Source organism: Rhinatrema bivittatum, chromosome 4 (genome assembly GCF_901001135.1).
Source record: "Rhinatrema bivittatum chromosome 4, aRhiBiv1.1, whole genome shotgun sequence".
NCBI lineage: Eukaryota > Metazoa > Chordata > Amphibia > Gymnophiona > Rhinatrematidae > Rhinatrema > Rhinatrema bivittatum.
The window spans coordinates 281,976,894-282,002,408 of NC_042618.1; the positions used below are offsets into that span (position 1 = coordinate 281,976,894).

General features: G+C 48.7%; 1 protein-coding gene across 1 annotated transcript; it reads left to right on the plus strand.

Moving 5' to 3' along the window:
- The first annotated feature begins 2,675 nt into the window (after positions 1 to 2,675).
- LOC115089400 (myb-related transcription factor, partner of profilin-like) lies at positions 2,676 to 4,275 on the plus strand. The gene is made up of 2 exons (XM_029597492.1): positions 2,676 to 2,972; positions 3,679 to 4,275. The coding sequence occupies exons 1-2, from the start codon at positions 2,676 to 2,678 to the stop codon at positions 4,273 to 4,275; spliced, it is 894 nt and encodes a 297-aa protein (XP_029453352.1).
- The last annotated feature ends 21,240 nt before the right edge of the window (positions 4,276 to 25,515 follow it).

The following is a 25,515-nucleotide window of genomic DNA, read 5'->3' on the forward strand; positions in this document are numbered from 1 at the left end:
ATATAGAATTATAAAATATGATGACAGGTAAAGACCATAAGGCCATTTAGTCTGCCCATCCTTACTTCCTTCATAGCTTTACAATATATTTTCCCTTCCTCAGAGATCATCTGCGATTGTCCCATGTTTTCTTGAATTCTGATATTGTTTGTGTATACAACTTCTCCATTGGGAGGCAATTTAATTATCCACCAACCTTTATGTGAAAAATATTTCCTCTTTCAGTCCTCCCCTTTTCACCCTATTACCATTACCTCTCATTCGAGAGCTACATTACAGTTGAAATAGGCTTTTCTCTTGTGCCTTTATTTCTGGATATACAAGCATGTCTCTATCATATCTCCCCTTTAAGTCCTTTTCTCCAGGCTATAAATGTTTGGATCTTTAAATCTGTTTCTAAATGCTTTTTAGCATATTCCATTGCCCATGTTAGTTTACTGTCCTCTAGGGTGACTGAATCCACTTTTATGTATTTATATAGAGGTCCATATTCAGCCACTATATAGCTGCCTAAGTTAGCCAGATAAGTTTATCTGGCTAACTTGACTGAGATATTCAGTGGTGCAGCCATGCTGCTGAATATACTCAGTTATCTTAAAGTTAGTTGGATAAGTATTATTGGGTGAATTTTAAAAGCCCCATGCATGCCAAAACCAGGAGATAGGCACGTATATCATCCCAGCGCATGCTGCATTGATTTTAACTGGCAACTGGGTATGCACATATCTCCTGGTACACGAGCACAATTTTTTTTCATGGGTGTGGTCTGGGTGGGGTATGGGAAAGGCATGGGCATTCCAGGAAATATGAATGAAATTGGCACGTAAGTATTTATGTACACCACCTAATGCTGGGGTCCCTATCTACATAACTATACTTCTGCTATGGACAGCATGTAAGTCATGAAACAAAAAAAAAAATAGGCTAGTCAGCAGGGTTTTAAGGGTTAGGGCTAATAGGTTAAAAGGGAGGCAAATTAGTTAGGGGGTTTCGAAAGTCCCCTCCATTACTGGGTCAAACTGGGAACAAACTGGGAAAACAGGTAATTGCGTTGGTGAGCATATCTGCAAAATCCCCCCTCCTTACACGATCAAGGTGGCATTTGCCCGCAGATGTGGGCATCAATGTAAAATTGTGTGTAAATATATGCAGGTATGACCGAATTTATACCATGTGTGTATATACACGTGTATGGTATAAAATTGCTGCGTCCATGTGTGCAAGCCAGCAAATGCACGTACATGTTCTTCCACCCACAATTCTTAAAATTCACCCATATCTGTCTAACTTTAGGACAACTGAATAGCCTATTATGGGTCTCATTTACTAAGTATTTTTCCCATAGAACCAGAATAGGAGAAAAGCTTTAGAAAATAGGCCTTAAGCTGCATAAGGCTGAAAATTGACATGTATCCAGCTAATTTAACTGGATAAGTATCTCTGCCCAGAAATGTCTCTGTCCTGTCTCTCACTTATCCAGATAACTCTGTTAATTAGATAAACAGCCAGCTAGTAGTGGCTACTCAGAGTGGCTGAATATTCATACAATGCCACTTAGCTGGCTAAGTCAGAACTTAACCAACTAAGGGCCTCATTTTCCAATATCGCAGTGGTAACGCATTGTTACCGCGTGCGATAAAAAACGGGGGCGTTCCCATGCAAATAGGTGTTTTATCGTGCTTCGCGAAACTTTCGCCGCACGCGCTAACGTCGCGTGCGGCGAACCTGTTTTGCGTGCGGCGAAACAAATATCGCAGTACGCGAAGAAAAGTACAAAATATTATCGTGGTACGCGCCGTTGCCGCGGTACGCGATACAAAATGAAACCAAGTACCGCGTCCCGCGATAATGTGTCTGGTATAAGACCTGACTTCCTGCCCCTCCTCCTTTGAGGGTTTGGAAGGAGTTTTGGAGAGTGAGGTAGGTGCTGGTGGTTTAGAGTTGTTAGGAGGTTAGAGATTTGATTACTGAGTGCGGTGTCCTGTGTTATTGTTCTCATTTGTTTCACTTTACCTGTGTCTTTGTAATCTGTGTTGGAGTGCAAGTGTGTCAGTCTACTGTTTGTCTATCTGTGTGGAGGAGGAGGAGGAGGAGGAGAGGAGAGAGGAGTGTGTGTGGTGGTGGTGGTGGTGAGGGAGGAGGAGGAGGAGAGAGGAGTGTGTTGGTGGTGGTGGTGGTGTTGGTGTTGGTGGTGGTGAGGAGGAGGAGAGAGGAGTGTGTTGTTGGTGTTGGCGGTGAGGAGGAGGAGGAGGATGGAGCGTGAGAGCAGTGGTAGGAGAGGAGAGAAGAGGGGTGTTGAGAGTAGGGGGAGGGGGAGGGGGATGGAGAGGGGGAGGGAGGAGGAGGAAGGGGGACGTAGGGGAATGAGGAGTAGGAGCAGGGACAGGGACAGGGGGTAGTGGGAGAGATAGGCAGGAGGGAAGAGATCGGAGGGAGGGGGAGGGGATGGGGTGAGGCAGGAGAGGATGGTGGGAAGAGGTAGGGCTAGACAGGGCAGGGCAGAGGGGAAGGGAGTGGGAAGTGCAGGGTCAGGTGGGGGGGGGAGGAAGGAGTGGGGAACCTGGGGGGTGGAGAGAGAGGATAGGGAGGAGAACCCTCCGGAAGTGGCACCCCAACCAGGCAGCCAGGCCAGGGTCAGGCAGCGTGCCATCAGGTTCAGCCAGGAGGACAATGACATGCTGATCGAGGGGGTCCTGCGCCACTATGCGCGGCTGTTTGGAAAACCTGTCGGTGAGGCCAGCAACGGCAGCAAGGCCGAGATCTGGTCCAGCATAGCTGGCCACATACAGCGGCAGAGCGACATCCGTCGCACCTGGGAGCAGGTGGCCCACCGCTACCGCGACATTAAGGCCCAGCTGAAGACACGGATCGCAGACAGGAACCAGTACCTGAGGGACACAGGAGGACGGTCCCCATGCCCCATCCGGTTCACACACATGGGGCAGCAACTGATGGAGCGTCTGGGACCAGATGTCTTCGAGGGATTGCATCCCCACCTGGATACATCCCACCTCGAAGATGGTAAGTTGCCCTCTGGCCCCCCCCCCCCCCTGTGAACGGTCGTAACACAATGTTTAGGGCAGGTTTCAGTTTCTGTTACCCATGTGCTCTGCAGAACTGTAGTGGCCCCCCTCCCCCAGTCAGCAAGGGGCAGGCAGCAGGGTGCAAGGCATGCTGGCAACAGGTCACTGTCTACGTTAGGGCCTGGCCTGTGCACAGGCCAGGCCCTAACTGACACAGTGAGCTGGGCCCAGAAGCCTGGCCTGTGCACAGGCCAGGCTTCTGGGCCCAGCCCCCCTCCCCCAGTCAGCAAGGGGCAGGCAGCAGGGTGCAAGGCATGCTGGCAACAGGTCACTGTCTACGTTAGGGCCTGGCCTCAGGCCTCAGCCCCACCACCCATGCCATGAGGAATGTCTCAAAGGACCCAACTGTACTGTATATGCAGAATGACATGTTGGTTTTACATTAGCTGCCCCTGTTTGACATAACAGTAATATAACAGAACAGCTGTGTTACTGATGCAGTATATCCTCTTTCTCCCCAATCTCCCTACAGAGCCATCTGGTCCCAGGCAGCAGCCCTCTGATGACAGCTGGGAGGGCCCAGGCACAAGCAGGGATCCACCAGGGCTGAGGCGGCCACCCATGGTGACCATTCTATATTGACGCCGAAACACAGTGGTCAGAGGAGGAGGAGGAGGAGGTTGTGCAGGCCGCAATGCCACCCCCAGGCAGCCCCTATACCCTGACCGAGGCCTTTGAGGAGTTTGAGTGGGGCCACCCCCACACCCCTCTGCGGGCAGCCATCCCGGGGAGCTCAGTGGGTACCCCACCCATCCCAGACACACCAGTGATGTCCCCAGTCAGCCCTGCACTGGGAGCTGGGCCAGCAATGGTCATGGGACATCCCCCTGGCCCGGAGGAACCGCCAGCAGCGCCACTTGTCCAACCACAGCTGGAACCAGTGTCTGATGCAACGGTGCAACAGGTGGTGCTGGAGATACGTGCCCTGAGGCGAGCATGGAGGCAGCAGAGGCGAGACTTCCACCTAATGACGGCAGCACTCACAAGTGTAGGGAACAGCATATCTGGATCAATAGGCACGCTCAACACCATCATGATGCAGATTCTGCAGCGGCTGCCAGACGTGCAGGCCTCCTCATCGGCAACCTCAACGCCCCAGCCAAGTCCCTCAATGTCCCGAGGCCGCAGGGGCCGTCCACCTAAGAAGCTGCCACCACCCAGTGGACCATCTGGACGTGGCAAGGGGCCCTGAGGGGACCAACATGCCCATAAATGGGGTATGGGCAGGTACACCCAACCAACACTGTGATGCACACCCCCACAGAGGGGCAGTGCCGTCGAGATAGAAGAGGATGTCCTGCTGGCTGCTCCCTACAGAGGGGCAGTGCCGTCGAGATGGAAGAGGATGTCCTGCTGGCTGCTCCCTACAGAGGGGCAGTGCCGTCGAGATGGAAGAGGATGTCCTGCTGGCTGCTCCCTACAGAGGGGCAGTGCCGTCGAGATGGAAGAGGATGTCCTGCTGGCTGCTCCCTACAGAGGGGCAGTGCCGTCGAGATGGAAGAGGATGTCCTGCTGGCTGCTCCCTACAGAGGGGCAGTGCCGTCGAGATGGAGGGGGAAGCACCATGCAAAGCTCCCACCCACCTGCTCACCTAGCTCACCGCCATCCGCTGTGCCACTCTGCTGTCTCCCACCGCCATCCGCTGTGCCACTCTGCTGTCTGCCACCTTCTGTTTCAAGGGCTGCACATTCTGGCAGTGTGCTGTAGGATGACCGGTCTGCTGAAGGCCTGTTAATGCTGGTTGTGTGGTGCAATCTGTGCCTCATGTCTCCAAACGCCATGTGCTGCTGTGTCGTCCTGGGCCTCCCCCTGCTGCTGCTGCTGCTGCTGTGTCCTCCTGGGCCTCCCCCTGCTGCTGCTGCTGCTGCTGCTGCTGTGTCCTCCTGGGCCTCCGCCTGCTGCTGCTGCTGTGTCCTCCTGGGCCTCCGCCTGCTGCTGGTGCTGCTGCTGTGTCCTCCTGGGCCTCCGCCTGCTGCTGCTGCTGCTGTGTCCTCCTGGGCCTCCGCCTGCTGCTGGTGCTGCTGCTGTGTCCTCCTGGGCCTCCGCCTGCTGCTGCTGCTGCTGTGTCCTCCGCCTGCTGCTGCTGCTGTCTGGTCCTGACCCTTCACTGCTGTAGCCTGAACCTTCATGTGTTTGCCTGCTGCCTACATGCTGAACCGCTGGGTACCTTGTCTGCTGGCTGGCCTGTCAGGCTGTCCTCTTTCAGTGCACTCTTTCAACATGGACTGCCTGGGGCCTGGACTTTCGCTCTGCTGGCTGGCCTGTCAGGCTGTCCTCTTTCAGTGCACTCTTTCAACATGGACTGCCTGGGGCCTGGACTTTCGCTCTGCTGGCTGGCCTGTCAGGCTGTCCTCTTTCAGTGCACTCTTTCAACATGGACTGCCTGGGGCCTGGACTTTCACTCTGCTGGCTGGCCTGTCAGGCTGTCCTCTTTCAGTGCACTCTTTCAACATGGACTGCCTGGGGCCTGGACTTTCACTCTGCTGGCTGGCCTGTCAGGCTGTCCTCTTTCAGTGCACTCTTTCAACATGGACTGCCTGGGGCCTGGACTTTCACTCTGCTGGCTGGCCTGTCAGGCTGTCCTCTTTCAGTGCACTCTTTGAACATGGACTGCCTGGGGCCTGGACTTTCACTCTGCTGGCTGGCCTGTCAGGCTGTCCTCTTTCAGTGCACTCTTTCAATATGGACTGCCTGGGGCCTGGACTTTCACTCTGCTGGCTGGCCTGTCAGGCTGTCCTCTTTCAGTGCCCTCTTTCAACATGGACTGCCTGGGGCCTGGACTTTCACTCTGCTGGCTGGCCTGTCAGGCTGTCCTCTTTCAGTGCACTCTTTCAACATGGACTGCCTGGGGCCTGGACTTTCACTCTGCTGGCTGGCCTGTCAGGCTGTCCTCTTTCAGTGCACTCTTTCAACATGGACTGCCTGGGGCCTGGACTTTCACTCTGCTGGCTGGCCTGTCAGGCTGTCCTCTTTCAGTGCACTCTTTCAACATGGACTGCCTGGGGCCTGGACTTTCACTCTGCTGGCTGGCCTGTCAGGCTGTCCTCTTTCAGTGCTCTCTTTCAACATGGACTGCCTGGGGCCTGGACTTTCACTCTGCTGGCTGGCCTGTCAGGCTGTCCTCTTTCAGTGCACTCTTTCAACATGGACTGCCTGGGGCCTGGACTTTCACTCTGCTGGCTGGCCTGTCAGGCTGTCCTCTTTCAGTGCACTCTTTCAACATGGACTGCCTGGGGCCTGGACTTTCACTCTGCTGGCTGGCCTGTCAGGCTGTCCTCTTCAGTGCACTCTTTCAACATGGACTGCCTGGGGCCTGGACTTTCACTCTGCTGGCTGGCCTGTCAGGCTGTCCTCTTTCAGTGCACTCTTTCAACATGGACTGCCTGGGGCCTATGCCTGTCTACTCATTGTATACTGACCAGCGGTAATCTATGTATTACAGTATCCAAGGTATTGGGGTGCCACTTCCTGTTCCTAGGTAATCATGCTTTGCCAGTACTGATAACACCCACTACCTGCATATGTGTAAATACTGCTGATGGTGGAGTGATGTAGTCCGGAATTGGATCACTTTGGATCCATTAGCTATCTAGTACTTGCAGATAATGAATACCTAGGAACATCAATTGTATGCTGTTACTGCTCACATAATACTTGACTATACCCTGCTGAATGTTGTCAGGAATAAATATCCTGTTTAACCTGCCACCTATTGTGTCGTTGTTATGTTCCTAATGTGCTGTTGGTGTCCCCCCGCCACACCTTGCATGCTGTATCCCACATTGCAGCAATACAGAGTGTCCAAACTGTCCCCTGCCTGAGGGTCACTATTGCTACATGTGCACCTGTCTGCCACATACCTTACAGAGTAAAACATAGGGCAGTACCAGACATGTCCCTGACAGTAGAAGAGGTATTGTTCCTCAGTACAGGGAATGCACAGTAATGGAGTGTGCTGATGTATGCCAGCACTCCTGATCTGTGAGGAAAAGGGAAGAGGTGGGCAGCTGTGTCTTGCAATAGCACTGCTCATGTCATGCACTGATGTTGGTGAGGAGGCCAGACATGGATATCTGACCAGGGTTCAGTATGGTACCTATCTCTGCATGACCCACACCATGTAAGTAAGGCGAACTGATGCTAAGGTACTAGCCAACGTTGCTTCCTAGATAGTCTCTCACCTATGCAGGTAACTGGATTATAGCATCCAGCACTGCTGGGTGACTGACCGAGAGGTTGGCATGCACGACATCCATGATAGTGGTAGCGCATGCACACTCTTAATTTCCAGGCACCATTGGCATACAATACTGTGTAGGCCTTTCCAGCTGTACATGCTAAGCATGTACCGTGTGCAATCCCATATATCGTTGTGCATCCCCACCATGGCAGCTTGGTTGTGTGCCAGGAACGCCATCCTATGGGCACGCTTTTAGCATTAAGGTTGTGGGCCCCTGACAAGTGTGGCAGGGGAAAGGTAATGTTGCTATCTGCATGCTGTGTATTACAGCAGTTGCACAGACTGTCAGCAGCCAGCTAAGTGGGCTGTTAGTTGTACAGAGAGGGGACAATATTAATGGAAACATGTCATACCTGTGTACAGGGTGCAAGCGGTGTAAGGCATGGTTAACAGGCCTTAAGTGTGTTTAGCGGGTGTCCATGTGCACACTGATGTGGTGACTGCTGTTGTGCAGTCACTGTTACTCACCCATGTAGGATTTTGGGGGTCTGAAAGGTGCAGATATCGCAACAAGGGGTCCCCATCCATAGTGGCACACATCCCTCTGGTGCCATCTCCTAGCTGTGGGGTGTGCATGGCTCCTCCATTACCTGTTCCAATGGTGGACATGGCCCACCATCTGATGGCCCACACTGTGTGGTCCAGAGTCCTACAGTGTCTTCACATATGTAAGGTCACTACACACACATATGCCAGCCACTCACCAAGGTTGACTGTCCTTGGTGATAGGGCATGTTGATTGGCTAACCAGTACAGGGCAGTCACAGGTATCGGTCAGTTGTGACAGATATTCGTTAGACATAACTGTCCCTCAACAGTACAACAATCATTCACATGCTGCAGAACCCCAGTGGACTTTCCTTCCTACAGGTGTGCAGTTGCGACAGTTACAGGTAAACAATGTTGCTCACACATCATTCTCAGCAGACATTTTACACAGACTGTGTGACCTGTGTCACCATCATGTTATGTAGCCACCTCACACCCATTGTGCTACAAACCCTGTCGTGAAGCTCCTGTACCTGCAAGCCTTTTTTGAGGGACATCATGTGGATGGGACGCCCACCCTCCCAACGTACCAATATGGGTGCATCTATGTCACGCGGAGGGACATGTAGGTCCATGTGTGGCCCTTATTCCCTATATGCCTGCACACAGCGCAGTTAGCAGTACTGGTAACACCACTGTGCACCAGCTCCTGTGCACTACATACTTGGGAAGCAAGGTAAAGGGGTCTCCTACACATATGGCCTGTCAGGCAGTGCAACAGGTCATTCAGCATGTGGAAACAGTAATGTTCTGCTGATAATGATGTGTGTGCCACATTGGTTAGCTGTCACCGTCTGACTGACCAGCACACCTGTAGGGAGGGAAGTACACTGGGGTTCTGCAGCATGTGAATGATTGTTGTCCTGTTCTAATTCAGTAGATTATAATGAAGATCTGTATCACTGGGTCTCACACACTTCTGTATTCATGGCATTACTAAGGACCCTGTTGGTGCACCCATGGAGGACACAATCCTAGGGATGTGAATCGTTTTAGGACGATTAAAATTATCGTCCGATAATTTTAATATCGTCTTAAACCGTTATGGAACACAATACAATAGAGATTCTAACGATTTATCGTTATAAATCATTAGAATCGTGAGCCGGCACACTAAAACCCCCTAAAACCCACCCCCGACCCTTTAAATTAAATCCCCCACCCTCCCGAACCCCCCCCAAATGAGTTAAATAACCTGCGGGTCCAGCGGCGGTCCGGAACGGCAGCGGTCCGGAACGGGCTCCTGCTCCTGAATCTTGTTGTCTTCAGCCGGCGCCATTTTCCAAAATGGCGCCGAAAAATGGCGGCGGCCATAGACGAACACGATTGGACGGCAGGAGGTCCTTCCGGACCCCCGCTGGACTTTTGGCAAGTCTCGTGGGGGTCAGGAGGCCCCCCACAAGCTGGCCAAAAGTTCCTGGAGGTCCAGCGGGGGTCAGGGAGCGATTTCCCGCCGCGAATCGTTTTCGTACGGAAAATGGCGCCGGCAGGAGATCGACTGCAGGAGGTCGTTCAGCGAGGCGCCGGAACCCTCGCTGAACGACCTCCTGCAGTCGATCTCCTGCCGGCGCCATTTTCCGTACGAAAACGATTCGCGGCGGGAAATCGCTCCCTGACCCCCGCTGGACCTCCAGGAACTTTTGGCCAGCTTGTGGGGGGCCTCCTGACCCCCACGAGACTTGCCAAAAGTCCAGCGGGGGTCCGGAAGGACCTCCTGCCGTCCAATCGTGTTCGTCTATGGCCGCCGCCATTTTTCGGCGCCATTTTGGAAAATGGCGCCGGCTGAAGACAACAAGATTCAGGAGCAGGAGCCCGTTCCGGACCGCTGCCGTTCCGGACCGCCGCTGGACCCGCAGGTTATTTAACTCATTTGGGGGGGTTCGGGAGGGTGGGGAATTTAATTTAAAGGGTCGGGGGTGGGTTTTAGGGGGTTTTAATGTGCCGGTTTTGCGATTTTTAGATTTCTTCACGATTTTTTCACGATATTTTACCCCCCCAAACGGCAACAATACGATTCCCTCCCCCTCCCAGCCGAAATTGATCGTTAAGACGATCGAGGACACGATTCACATCCCTACACAATCCATGAATGATGGTTTTCCACTGTATGTGGACATCAGGAAGCTGTCACCTGTCGAACGCTTGCCATACATGGTGTACGGTGTTGCCTCCATGTCCATGGCACTGTGTGGCCTGTGTATGTACTGAGGCAGAGGCCAAGTGCAACACTGAACACTGTGATGGTATTTGTCAACACCCTTAGGCACATCTTGCTTCACTGACACATTCCACCTCATTAAGAACAGGTAGCCATGTCAGAACATACAGCATGTACCGTGCAGCCTGTTTAATGTCTGCATACCCAGCTAGTGGAAACCAGGACCATACAACTGTGGTGCAGCAGGTAGCACAATTGTTAAGGATGCACATTTGCTTGGCCAAGTGTGAGGTATTTGAACACTGTGACCAGCCATGGCAGGGGCTGATGGCACCATTGGCCCTCCTTATATCCCCTTGTGGAAGACATCGCTGGGTGCAGCCAGGTCGCGTGCTGCCAGACGGGTGCACCCTCATAAGGTACAGTACCTGTAGGCTCCAGGTGTACATCTGCATGGGATCATGCTTGAGGGCCAAAGCAAGAGTGGATGGTGGTGAGGGGGGGGGGGGGGTGTCATGCAGAGCCTAGGTACCACCTGTACCCCGAGATGCCATCCTGGTATGGGGTGCTGCAGTGGGCAGCACCATCATTGTCAGATAGTGGCAACACAGCAACCTGTCCCAGTACCACAAGCTGGGTGGGATGGGTTTGCATATCTTGTGGCCAGACTGGGGGGGAGGCATGGTTATGGTCAGAGCGCAGACCAAACCTCAGCCCAATTGGTCACCTTCCTGCCCTGTGTACCATTATACCGTACAGTATGAGGGCGACAGGCCACTGTATCCTACATACTTTATGAGCCACATATGCTTCCAGTATGAGGAATCCTTTATTTATTGTAATTATTTATTTCAGTTTGTTATATCCCAACATTCCTGACAATAGTCCCATCATGCTGGTTCACATGAAACAGGAGTGCAAAATAAGCTTAAACTTGAACAATAGTGCAGAAAAAGCTGTTACATATAACAGCGGAAAATAGGATTTGGAGTAAGAAGGCAACATATGAAAAGGAAAACAAGATAATTCCATATAATTACATTGTAAGAGGTAGCTAATAGTCATATTTATGGTGAGGTGTGTTGACTGTTAGGAGTTAAATAATATTGGAGTTATGGAAAAGCCTACATGAACAGCCAGGTCTTGAGTCTCCATAGATGATAGAGTTAGCCATTAGTTTCTCACCCTGCCTGACACGCTGTCCTCCCCATCACATGCCAACAGTCAGCCCATCACCTTTGTAGCCAAAAATGCGTAAGGTGGCTGGGTAGCCCCAGCCCACAGCTCCGTGCAGCCAGCACTGCTGACACTGTCTTCAGGTGAGATGTCATGACAGGAGTATGTCCGGCCTGCATTAAATGGTGGCTGTGTGTCCCAACAGGGGACATCTATATCATGAGGGGTCTGACAGCATGTGTGTGTGCTGCTTCCAGGAGCATGCATGGCCAGGTAGCTCTTCCTTGCTTCTGAGGTGCACTGTGTTGCTCAGTAACTCCATCAGATAATGTGTGCCATATCTGGAATGACACAGGTGTGTGGTACACCTTGGATGGCAGAAGTGCACTGCACAGCAACCCAGAGTATGTAGCAAGTGCTTAGCCCAATGGCACAGAATAGGTATCACACATACAGCACCTCAGCAGAGGCTTGAGGCAGCGCTTCCCCACCCTATTATGGCCAACATCCTCTGTGGCAGACCAGCACCCCACACAGTTGTTGGGTGGACACACGTAGCAGGTGAAGCACGTATGTATTTATTTATTTAACGCTTTTCTATACCGATCTTCATGGTTGGAAGACCATATCAGACCGGTTTACATCGAACAGGGAAATAGTAACAATAGTAACAAAAAACAGTACAAATAGTAAATAATAGTAAAAAACCAGAAGAATAAAGTGACATTTAACAAGGTTGGTAAACTTGGAGCTGTATATTGTTGGAAGGAAAAGGCATCGGAACACAGTAAACCAGAAGTGTAAACAATATGATAAAGGGTCGTAGCAGACTGAAAGGAGCTCTGCACACTAACCTATTTCCTAACCCATCGGTGGGCAAACAGGCCATCTGGGGCAGCGGTCTGCCCCATGCCAACCTTAAAAGTGTGTCTGTATAAGGTGTTGGCGAACCTGGCTGCCCCTGAGTGTGGTGTCATGCCGTCGTGCACGCACACATGGGGGATCAGGTCTGAGGTCTGGAGCTATAGCCACAGGTATTCCATGGCGAAGAGCCACATTATGGAACACACAGCAAAGCAGGATTATTCGAGCAACCTTGGGGGGGGGCATACAGTAGCGCTCCCCCACTCTTGTCCAAACATCGGAAGCGGCTCTTCAAAAGGCCGATGGTACGTTCGATGACCATGCGGGTAGCATTTAAGGACCGATTATAGGCCAGCTGTTGTGCTGTGGCAGGCTGGAGGATCGGGGTCATCAGCCAGGGCCTGCATCCATAGGCTGCGTCTCCTGTAGCAATGACATAGGGAACAGATTACACATACTTATGTTTCTGTCCCATGGGTGTATGTGCTCAATACATGCAGTTGAACCGGATGGCACGAGGCAGCCCATTCCAGTTTCCCTACACCTTATGTGTGTGGTGTCAGGATTGCTTTGGCACACAGCTGGTGTGTGGCTATTAGGCGTTATAGCACGTGAAGGGCCCCTAAACAGTGAGATGTATGTCAGCTCTGTGTATGCGGTTGGTGCATTACACCACTGTCCTGACATCCCTGTGTTTAAATCATATGCAGTATGCACTCCAGTCATTGTGTACTGACATATGTGCTCAAGTACACCTTCTCTGTCGGTATGCCTACCCAACAACATACATGGTGTCAACTGGCTGCCCCTCAATGTGCACAACTGAGTAGAGATGTTCATGCAAGGTCTCAGGAACGTCAGGGGCTCACTAACACCTGTGGATGTGAGCTGCTCTTACATGACAAGTCTCAATTCATCTTGCACACTGCCAGTAGCCATGGCTACACCCAATATGTGTAGGCTGTCCACCTGTGCAGTGAGGTGAGCAAGCCATGCCACATACAGGGCGTACTGCATAGTTTGTGCTTGGCAGCCAATAGTACATGGTTGGGTGCCCGAGCCATTACACCACTTTCAGTAACACAATGTCCCACTCAGGTCTGTTGTGATGGGGACCTGTGACTCCATCACAACAGGCGTCTACATCACCTTTGTGTGCCATTACAGAGATGACCCTTGCAAATATGTTATATGTATGTTAACGTGGATCTTACCTACAAGCCAACCATCGCCATACAGGCCATCTTCGAATTTGCGAAACAGAGCTGATTGCCTGAGTACGAAGGCATCGTGCGCTGATCCCGGGAATCTGGACATCACCGAGAGGATCCGCATTCCAGCATCACACACCACTTGCACGTTGAGGGAGTGGAACTGCTTCCTGTTGCGGTAGGCTGCCTCCATCTCACGGGGTGGAACGATGGCCACATGGGTGCAGTCAATAGCTCCAATTACATTCGGAAAGCGGGCAAGGGCATGGAAACCACGCTTGAGGTCCATCAGGTCCTGTCTGTTGCGTGGGAATGCTATGTAGCGAGGCATGCGGTCCATAACAGCTGCAATGACCTGGTGCAGACACCGGGAAAAGGTGCTCTGTGACATGCCACCCACAACAGCTACCGTGGATTGGAAGGAGCCACTTGCTGTGAAATGCAGGGTGGCCAAGAGTTTGGTCAGGCCGGGGACGGCACGGCTCCTTTGGGTTCGGGCCTCAAGGGCACCTCGTATGTCTTCATATAGTTCCATGATGGCACGAGTGCTGAGGCGATATCTGCTGATGACTACATCCTCTGGCATTCCCAGCAATGAGGTTCATGGCAGATAGATCCGATGCCTGTAACGATGGCGACGTCGACCAACGTCCTGGCGTCTGCGTTGGGCCTGGTCAGCCATGGCGTGCACCTGCCCCATACACTGTGAATGTGTGGAGCAGATTCACCTACTAAGAACAGGCCTTTTTATTGGCCAGCTCTACATTTGTAGGTCTGTGGGGATTGGTTTGGCACATTTTCGTTCAACGCGCTATTAGCGAGCTGCGCGCTGTGCGCCGCGATAGACTGTATCGCATTTGAAAGGGTTGTAGTTATTGGCCGCGTTAGGAGCCGCGCTAACACCGCCGCGGGTTTCGCGCCACGCGATACATCCTCCCTACTTTACATTTGCCCCGCCCCAACTCCGCCCCCTGAATACATTATTCCATATTTGCATTCGCGAACCGCGATATATGCTTGTTATCGCGGTTCGCGAATTTATCGCAGGCGGTACAGCCGTATCGCGCGCGGTAACTCTTTGGAAAATGAGGCCCTAAGTAACATTGACCTTCCTAGTAACACTGACCTTCCTAGAAAAAACATTCAAGGTTGTGCATAATCTTTAACTAAGTTATAAAATGCATAATAAAACTAAAATAAAACAGATGCATAAAAACACATCAATATACAACCCCAAAAACTGAATAAAATAACATCAAAATAAAACAGGAAAGTCATACTATTTACTAAATCACGGATTCCTAGAATGCCCAACTGCCCAAATCTATATAATCACAGATGGTATAAAAAATAAGACAGATTAACATAGTCTTAACCAACAGACATCATCAGTCTAATTCTTCCCACCCAGTACAATAGGAACCCAGTACAATAGGAACCTGAATTTAATAAAACCTCACATTGACAATCCAGTCACAGAAAGCAGACTCAGGGAGATCCTCACAGATACATTATCTTAACCCTCTGAAAAAACCCATACCTTCATCTTCTTTCTAAAGGTGATAGTCATTATCATCCAAAGGTCTGAGGGTAAGCTATTACACAATCTTGGAGCCTCTTTTAAAAATTACCAAGCCCTTTTCCACATTGACTGTATCCTTAATAAAGCATGAATTGTTTGCAGAATTCTAAAAGAAATGTCACCAGAGATATATTCAGTGGTCTTATAATTTCCTTTTTCTTGCTGATTTTTCTTCACCATTTGTACCCTAGCATCTTTCTAGCTTTTACCACTTCCTAATCAACCTGTTTGGCCACCTTATGATCCTGATATGATCACTTGCAGATCCATCTCTTGTTTTGAGCACATCAGAGCTTCACCCCTAAACTGTACTGTTCCCTTGAGTTTTCTAATCCAAATTTACTATTGTAAACTGCTTTGAGCATTCTAACTGAAATGTGGATAAGAAATCACTACAAATAAACAATTAAATAAATAAATAGATGACCTAGAACTTTTTGGCATAAAATCTTCCACTCCTGATAGAATTCTGCATAAAGCAGAATTTGCATAGAATTCTTGACCTGCACAGAATTTGGCAGAAGATCACAGAGCAATGCTAAGGGTATTGGCTGTGTAAGAGAGGAGGTAGTGAAATCATTGGCCCATGTGGCCAGAAGAGGAAGGAGGCATTAATAAAATCATTAGCCCATGTAACATTGACTTGGATGGTCAGAAGAGAAAAGACATGATGCTAAGAGCATCAAGTCTGCATGAGAGAGGAGGGAGATATCATCAACCTACATGGTCTATGATAACTAGCCTTAGCCTGCGCGGGTTAGATAAAGACAGCTGCTGCTGAACTGTCCCACTCTACCAAGCTAAATGAGGTATTAAGGGATTAAGCCTTTGGAGGGGTGAGGTTGGAAAGGAACGAGAGATGAGGGATGGGGACTGAGTGTGGGATTAGAAAAGGAAATGAAGAGCTAGAAGGAGATTAAGCCCAAGATGGGGAGAAAGAGAGCTGGAGAGCAATGTCATAAGTTCAAATATAGGATCTCAAAGCAGCAACTACAATTACAATTACATCCAATTACAATTACATCCTTACTAACTCCAGAAAAAGAGACCATATCACACCAACATTCATGGAGTTGCACTGGCTACCAATAAAATCTCGAATCCTATACAAAACCCTATCCCTCATTCATAAAAGTATCATACATGAAAACTACAACTGGCTCAATCCTCCTCTCATGATACGCACTTCCACACGACCAACCCGTTCTTCCCATCAAGGTATGCTCCGCCCTCCATCGATTAAATCTACCAAACTTACCTCCACCACCAAGAGGGCCTTCTCCCTAGCTGGCCCCTCCCTCTGGAACTCCATGCCTCCAGATCTACGTACTGAAACCTCCACCCCCAAGTTAAAAAAAAAACTAAAAATGTGGCTTTTTATGCAGGCCTTCCCCTCCAATACCACTCTACAATGTGAATAATATGCCACAGTCTCTCCATTATGCTTTTACCCTCCCCTCAGGATCTCTTACCGAACTTTCATCATCACTGTAGACCTCCATACCTCTGTCCTTCTCCCTGAATTTTAGTTATAATTTTATCTCTCAGTTAACCTATCTTTCCAATTTTCTTCCAATCCCACTGTATATATTGTACATTGATTATTGGTTATAAATATACCTCTCAGTTAACCTATTTATCCAACTATTTTCTTTAACATCTATCATGTATCTCCTATTTATCCTGGTTCTTTGTAAAGGCTATGCCTAGTTGACAGTTCGTCTGTTCAAGTTTCAAGTTATCTGTAATCCGATATGATGTGCAAACGGATGTCGGTATATAAAAATGTTTAAATAAATAAAACAAATAAATAAATATTCTGTGATGTACAAAACAATGGCTATTAGGGGCAACCAGAATGATAGGCCTAAGAGAAATACTTTTGATATCTTTCTAAATTTTAAAACAAAGGGAGAGAGGGGGCAGAAATGCACATCAGATAATCATCTTTTTCTCAAAAGGCAAAATGTTCCACAGCTCCACACCAGCCATTGATAGTACCTGATTCTAGGTCTCAGATGAAATTTCTTAAAAGTGAGGACCGCTAAAATTGATTTCTCAGCAGATGTCAACAGATGAGCAGTAATATAAGGTGCAAAGATATCCTCAAGATAACTCAGGCTAATCCTATAAGTGCTTGTAAAGACCAAATCTAATACATTGAACTTAATTTATAGTGTAATTGAGATCCAATGTACAACTTGCAATTCAGGGGTAATATGTGCAAGTCTAGGTCTCTCAATAACTAACCAGGCAGCCAAATATTGTACCAGTTGGAGAACATGCTCTACTGAGGAAGATCCAGCTAAAAAAATTACAATAGTGACAGTCTATATTGCTAAGTACTAATGTTTGTAGCATCATTCTGAAACCAACAGGCTATAAAAGGGACTTCAAGGCCCAGCAGTGTGCGTAAAGCCCCAGGGCACGCGTATGTTCCAGGGCTTTTCTGAATGGGCGAGCAGGGGGCAGGATGGGGGCGGGGAAGACGGTCCAGGGGCATGGTGGGGCAGGACAGTGGCATGGCTGGGTGGTCCAGGGCCGGTCCTGTAGGCATGGCTGAGAACTCAGAAACAGCGGCCATTGCAGGGGATTGTGTACCGGCAGTCGGCCGGCGCACACAAGTTGCGCCTGCTTCTGGCAGGCTTAACTTCCAATACAGGGCTGGAGAGCGGGAATGGGGAAAGCCAGCAGGGCTCCCCGAGGGCTCGCGTGCGCAATTTGCAAAAGAGAGAAAAAAGAAAAAAGAGAGAAAAAACCCAATGCACACAGAAATTCCAGATCAGAAACCAAAGGAATAAGCTCACTGTGATGGATGACTCTGCCATCAGAGGCACTAATCCTTTCCCTTACACAAAGGCAAAGGGAAAAGTGGATAACAAAACTCAACTAAAGTGGTCACAAAAGGAGTCCAGAAACAGCAGTAACCTGAATGAAGAAAGCTGGAAAGCTATGAGCACAAATGCTCGTAGTTTGGGCAATAAAATCCCAGATCTGCAAGCCCTAATGGTGGAGGCGGACTTGGACGTTGTTGCTGTCACGGAAACGTGGTTTACGGAATCTCATGACTGGGATACGGCAATACCGGGCTATAACTTGTTAAGGAAAGACAGAGAGGACAGGAAAGGGGGAGGAGTGGCTCTTTATGTCAGAAACAATATCAAAGCATCGGAGCTGCAAGGAAGATGGGGCAAAGAAGAAGCACTATGGGCCAACCTAAAAAAAGATGGGACATCCATTTTTATTGGAGTGGTTTACAGGCCTCCAAACCAAAAGGAAGAGCTGGACAGAGATCTGGTTGAAGACATCCACAGGATAGGAAAGAAGGGAGAAGTGGTGATTGTTGGAGACTTTAATATGCCAGATGTAGACTGGAGAATCCCATCTGCAGAATCTAATAATAGTAGAGAAATAGTGGATGCCCTGCAAGTAGCTTTGTTCAAACAAATGGTTTTGGAACCCACGAGAGAAGGAGCAATACTTGACTTAGTGCTCACTAATGGAGATAACATCTCTGATGTCCAGGTGGGCGCCCACCTCAGCACGAGTGATCACCAAACGATATGGTTTAATATCACAAAAAAGATACGGAAAAGAAGCACAAAAACCCGAGTTCTGCAGTTCAAAAACACAAACTTTGATGAAATGAGGAAGTACCTGGAGGAAGAACTAAAAGGCTGGGAGAATGTGAGAGAAGTGGATCAACAGTTGACCAATCTAAAAGGAGCAATTGCCAAGTCAACTAATCTATATGTTAGAAAAGTAAAGAAAAGCAAAAGAAAAATGAAACCTATCTGGATCTCAAAGGAGGTGGCTGACAAAATAAAGGCTAAAAGAACAGCGTTCAACAAATACAAAAGATCCCAAAGAGAGGAGCACAAAGAAGAATATCTGGTAGAACTGAGGGAGACGAAGAAATTAATCAAGAGAGCAAAAAGTCAAGCAGAAGAGAGGATTGCCAAGGAAGTAAAGAGAGGTGACAAAACATTTTTCAGATACATCAGTGAAAAGAGAAAAGTTCAAAGTAGTATAGTGAAATTGAAAGGTGGAAAGGATCAATGTGTGGAGAGAGACGAAGAAATGGCAGAAATATTAAACGAATACTTCTGTTCTGTGTTCACGAAGGAGGACCCTGGAGAAGGACCGTCCCTAGTTAACAAGATACTGGAGGGGAGTGGAGTAGATGTAACTCCATTTACAATAGAAAATGTATGGGAAGAGCTGGGGAAACTGAAAGTAGACAAAGCCATGGGACCTGATGAGGTTCATCCCAGGATACTGAGGGAGCTCAGAGATGTGCTGGTGGGTCCGCTGTGTGACCTGTTCAATAGATCCCTAGAAACGGGAGTGGTGCCGAGTGATTGGAGAAGAGCTGTGGTGGTTCCGCTTCACAAGAGTGGGAACAGAGAGGAGGCTGGTAACTACAGACCGGTTAGCCTCACTTCGGTGGTGGGAAAAGTAATGGAGTCACTGTTGAAAGAGAGAATAGTGAACTATCTACAGTCAGGAGAATTGCTGGACCAGAGGCAGCATGGATTCACCAGGGGAAGATCCTGTCAGACAAATCTGATCGACTTTTTTGACTGGGTAACCAAGGAATTGGATCAAGGAAGAGCGCTCGATGTCATCTACTTGGATTTCAGCAAAGCTTTTGATACGGTCCCGCACAGGAGACTGGTGAATAAAATGAGAAGCTTAGGAGTGAGTGCCGAGGTGGTGACCTGGATTGCAAACTGGTTGACGGACAGAAGACAATGTGTGATGGTAAATGGAGCTCTCTCTGAAGAGAGGGAGGTTTTAAGTGGTGTATCACAAGGATCGGTGTTGGGACCGGTCCTGTTCAATATATTTGTGAGCGACATTGCGGACGGGATAGAAGGTAAGGTTTGTCTTTTTGCGGATGACACTAAGATCTGCAACAGAGTGGACACGCCGGAAGGAGTAGAGAGAATGAGACGGGATTTAAGGAAGCTGGAAGAGTGGTCGAAGATATGGCAGCTGAGATTCAGTGCCAAGAAGTGCAGAGTCATGCATATGGGGAGTGGAAATCCAAATGAACTGTATTCGATGGGGGGAGAAGGGCTGATGTGCACGAAGCAGGAGAGAGACCTTGGGGTGATAGTGTCTAATGATATGAAGTCTGCGAAACAGTGCGACAAGGCGATAGCAAAAGCCAGAGGAATGCTGGGCTGCATAGAGAGAGGAATATCGAGTAAGAAAAGGGAAGTGATTATCCCCTTGTACAGGTCCTTGGTGAGGCCTCACCTGGAGTACTGTGTTCAGTTCTGGAGACCGTATCTACAAAGAGACAAGGACAAGATGGAAGCGGTACAGAGAAGGGCGACCAGGAAGGTGGAGGGTCTTCATCGGATGACATACGAGGAGAGATTGAACAATCTAAATATGTACTCCCTGGAGGAAAGGAGGAGCAGGGGTGATATGATTCAGACTTTCAGATACTTGAAAAACTTTAATGATCCAAAGACAACGACAAACCTTTTCCGTCGGAAAAAAATCAACAGAACCAGAGGTCACGAGCTGAGGCTCCAGGGAGGAAGACTAAGAACCAATGTCAGGAAGTATTTCTTCACGGAAAGGGTGGTGGATGCCTGGAATGCCCTTCCGGAGGAAGTGGTGAAGTCTAAAACTGTGAACGACTTCAAAGGGGCGTGGGATAAACACTGTGGATCCATCAAGTCTAGAGGGTGTGAATAAAGAGGAGGCATTCAAACACTGCACGGAGCGGCAGTAGCTACAGAGGCATTCACAGAGCGGGATGCCAGTGGCTAGTAGTTGGTGTTCCACTTTCACGGAGCGGAAGGATGGAGGGCTGCTATCTCAAAAAATAAAAAAATAAAAACAGGGGTGGGTAAGAGTATGGGGTAAGGGTGTGGCCTGCTTGTTACAGCGGTTGCTACCCCTAATTGAGCTGGACGTTCACTTGGATGCAGATACGGCGCTGCTCTCTAAATTGGTGTTGGGGTGGAGGGGAATTAGGGCTGGAGGGTACTGGAAGCCAATAGTAACAGGTGGGCGAGAAAAAAAGGGGAAAAAATGGATAAAGTGCGTAGCTTGCTGGGCAGACTAGATGGGCCTGGAATGCCCTTCCGGAGGAAGTGGTGAAGTCTAAAACTGTGAACGACTTCAAAGGGGCATGGGATAAACACTGTGGATCCATCAAGTCTAGAAGGTGTGAATAAAGAGGAGGCATTCAAACACTGCACGGAGCGGCAGTAGCCACAGAGGCATTCAAACACTGCACGGAGCGGCAGTAGCCACAGAGGCATTCACGGAGCAGGATGCCAGTGGCCACTAGTTGGTGTTCCACCTTCACGGAGCGGAAGGATGGAGGGCTGTTATCTCAAAAAAAAAAATAAATAAATAAAAACAGGGGTGCGTAAGAGTATGGGGTAAGGGTGTGGCCTGCTTGTTACAGCGGTTGCTACCCCTAATTGATTAGGGCTGGAGGGTACTGGAAGCCAATAGTAACAGGTGGGAGAGAAAAAAAGGGGAAAAAAATGGATAAAGTGCGTAGCTTACTGGCCAGACTAGATGGGCCATTTGGTCTTCTTCTGCCGTCATTTCTATGTTTCTATGTTTCTAGTGTGCACCCCCTTGTGCGTGCCGATCCCTGATTTTATAACATGCGCGCGGCTGCGCAAGCATGTTATAAAATCAGGTGTACATTTGTGCGCACCGGATTGCGCGCTCAAATGTAAGCCCGCAAGTATATTTTTAAATCTGCCCCATAAGTTGCAGTTTGTAATGGCAATGACAATGGAAAATTTATTTATTAGATTGATTTTCTAATAACATTCAAAATGGTGCACACTAAATAGTCATAAAAAATGCATAAAATGATTGCACAATCCAAAACAGGAATAATTTATTATATAAGAAAATCCTAAAATGGCCATTCTATTAATAAAACAGAACATAAATCTATAAAAAATAATCAATAGGCAACATACCAGATACAATATGTAAAAAATAAAAAGCTAATAATCAAAGACTTTAGAAAACAGCCAGGACTTAATTTCCAAAATCTGATATAGTTTCTTTCCATGTGTAAGTCTAGGGAAGTGAATGCCAGTGCAGTGGGGCCTGAACCTGAAAGCAAGCCATTTTAGTGTGCTCTAGTTGAATTTCTTGAGGAAAGGGCAATTTCATTAACTCTACCTGTTAGAGTTTGAGATAATTTGAGACAGTAGGGATGTGAATCGTGTCCTCGATCGTCTTAACGATCGATTTCGGCTGGGAGGGGGAGGGAATCGTATTGTTGCCGTTTGGGGGGGTAAAATATCGTGAAAAATCGTTAAAAATCGTTAAAAATCGAAAAATCGAAAAATCGAAAAACCGGCACATTAAAACCCCCTAAAACCCACCCCCGACCCTTTAAATTAAATCCCCCACCCTCCCGAACCCCCCCCCAAATAACTTAAATAACCTGCGGGTCCAGCGGCGGTCCGGAACGGCAGCGGTCCGGAACGGGCTCCTGCTCCTGAATCTTGTCGTCTTCAGCCCGGCGCCATTTTCCAAAATGGCGCCGAAAAATGGCGGCAGCCATAGACGAAAAAGATTGGACGGCAGGAGGTCCTTCCGGACCCCCGCTGGACTTTTGGCAAGTCTCGTGGGGGTCAGGAGGCCCTCCACAAGCTGGCCAAAAGTTCCTGGAGGTCCAGCGGGGGTCAGGGAGCGTACGAAAATGGCGCCGGCAGGAGATCGACTGCAGGAGGTCGTTCAGCGAGGCGCCGGAACCCTCGCTGAACGACCTCCTGCAGTCGATCTCCTGCCGGCGCCATTTTCTGTACGGAAAATGGCGCCGGCCATACGCGTATGGCCGGCGCCATTTTCCGTACGAAAACGATTCGCGGCGGGAAATCGCTCCCTGACCCCCGCTGGACCTCCAGGAACTTTTGGCCAGCTTGTGGGGGGCCTCCTGACCCCCACGAGACTTGCCAAAAGTCCAGCGGGGGTCCGGAAGGACCTCCTGCCGTCCAATCTTTTTCGTCTATGGCCGCCGCCATTTTTCGGCGCCATTTTGGAAAATGGCGCCGGCTGAAGACGACAAGATTCAGGAGCAGGAGCCCATTCCGGACCGCTGCCGTTCCGGACCGCCGCTGGACCCGCAGGTTATTTAAGTTATTTGGGGGGGGGGTTCGGGAGGGTGGGGGATTTAATTTAAAGGGTCGGGGGTGGGTTTTAGGGGGTTTTAGTGTGCCGGCTCACGATTCTAACGATTTATAACGATAAATCGTTAGAATCTGTATTGTATTGTGTTCCATAACGGTTTAAGACGATATTAAAATTATCGGACGATAATTTTAATCGTCCTAAAACGATTCACATCCCTATGAGACAGCACAGCTACTATACTACTAACAAACCAGGTGAGAGACCTAGGGATCACTCTGGATTCTAGACTGAATTTCAAAAAATTCATTAACACCACCACTAAAGAAGGCTTCTTCAAGCTACAGGTTCTAAAACAGATTAGACCTCTCCTACACTTTCATGATTACCGCGCAGTCCTTCAAGCCATATTGTTCTCAAAGATCAATTACTGTAACGCGCTACTACTCGGTCTCCCTGCCTCCTCCACTAAACCACTACAGATGCTGCAAAACGCGGCAGCCAGGATCCTCACAAATACCTGTCGTAGAGACCACATCACTCCGATTTTAAAATCTCTACACTGGCTACCTATCAACTACAGAATACTCTTCAAGACACTGACCATCATTCACAAAACCATATATCATCAATCATCTCTACAACTTACCATTCCTCTCGATCCCCACTCTTCATCAAGGCCAATCAGATCCGCTTATAGAGACTCCCTCCAGATGCCCCCGAGCAAATCTTCTATACACAACTCAATTAAAAAACGAGCACTCTCCACAGCCGGACCATATCACTGGAACTCACTCCCCCCTGATCTACGCCAGGAAAAATGCCAATTCTCCTTCAGAAAAAAACTGAAAACATGGCTATTCACTCAAGCATATCGCTGAAGATACCTTCTTCTTCCTGCACCGTCCATCTCCCCCTCCCTAGTACCTCCCTCCTTATCCCCCCTCCCCCCCACCTGACCTCCCAGTATCTCCCTCTGTCCCCCCACTATGGAACTGCTCTGCCAGAATTTGTTCATACAACTATCTTACTATGCCTGTAACTGATCATTTTGATATTTGAACCACTAAATGAACATGCTCTGTTGTCTAATCCAGTGGTTCTCAACCTTTTTTTGGCCGGGACACACCTGACAGATGGTTCTCACATGCGTGACACACTGAGCATGTGACCGTCACGGGGCTAAATGTAAACATGCACTCTGCATCCACAGGAATCCCCTCAACCCCCCGCAATGAGTGCAGAGCAGATCTAGGGCATTACCCTGTACAACTCGCCATACAAAAAAAGATATTCTGGTTCTGATGACATCTCAGTAAAAGCAAAACAAACTCCCTTTACTACCAGGCACAATAGCCCTTCTTATGAAAAGACAGTAATTTACCACTAATGCATATCCTATTGAGAAAACACAACAAATAAGATTGATACAAAAGCCTACATGCTAGTAAAATATCTCACCTCTGTCACAAACCCAGAACTGACCTTCACCAAGTACAGAAAGACCACACATTATAAATATGGAGACAGAAACTGGAATGGAAAACCAAAAAAGCCACTCTGCATGCAGTGCAAACCTAGAGAAATGGAAAGAGAAATATAGCACCTAACATAGTCCCAGGATCTGCAATAATGCACACAAACTAACCCGCACAAAGATACACCTGTATTATGGAACACACTCAACCAGTAACAACCCTATCTAAGGAATACAAATATTAAACCAGGCCCTAAACACTAATACATTTCCTATTGGGAAAACAGAATAAGCCAAGCTGCTATAGCGCCCCACACAGAAATAATTGTAAAGCTTTACTAAAAATGTTACAAAACAGCTGCTGAACAGAATATCCAACAATTAAAAACTCATAAAAATTATTAAAACATGTCCAAATATCAATAAAATATTTCAAAACAGCAGACATCGCATAATACCCAATAATTAAAATGGCAATCAAGAAAAATACATTTAAAAAGCCACCTTTTCTTACCCTCTCCAGCAACTCTCCTACTCCTTTCCCTTCCAGGCCAATAGCACTCACAGGAAGCAGCAAGGGCTGCTGAAGCTCTGTCCTCACAGTCCTCTTCCTTAGCGCCCACAACCAGTCACTCACACACATAACTCCAATTAGACCCCACGAACAGTCTCGGTCTCTCTCACCTCCCTGACCAGTCTCTCTCTCAATCACACTCATGGTCTCTTATATACAAGCTCTCAATCACACACAAATGCTCTCACACCCACACCAGCTCTCACCCAGGCTTCCATTCACACCCACACACACCAGCTCTCACCCAAGCACCCATTCACACCCACACACACCACCTCTCACCCAAGCACCCATTCACACCCACACACACCAGCTCTCACCCAGGCACTCATTCACACACAGACACCCCAGCTCTCACCCAGGCACTCATTCACACACAGACACACCAGCTCTCACCCAGGCACCCATTCACACCAGTTCTCACCCAGGCTTCCATTCACACCAGCTCTCAACCAGGCACCCATTCAC

Excerpts from the sequence above, each read along its gene's own strand:
- LOC115089400 (XM_029597492.1), top strand. The coding sequence starts at position 2,676 with ATGCTGATCGAGGGGGTCCTGCGCCACTATGCGCGGCTGTTTGGAAAA. Across the intron at positions 2,973-3,678 it reads TGGAGCGTCTGGGACCAGAT|TGGTCAGAGGAGGAGGAGGA; the intron begins GTCTTCGAGGGA and ends GCCGAAACACAG.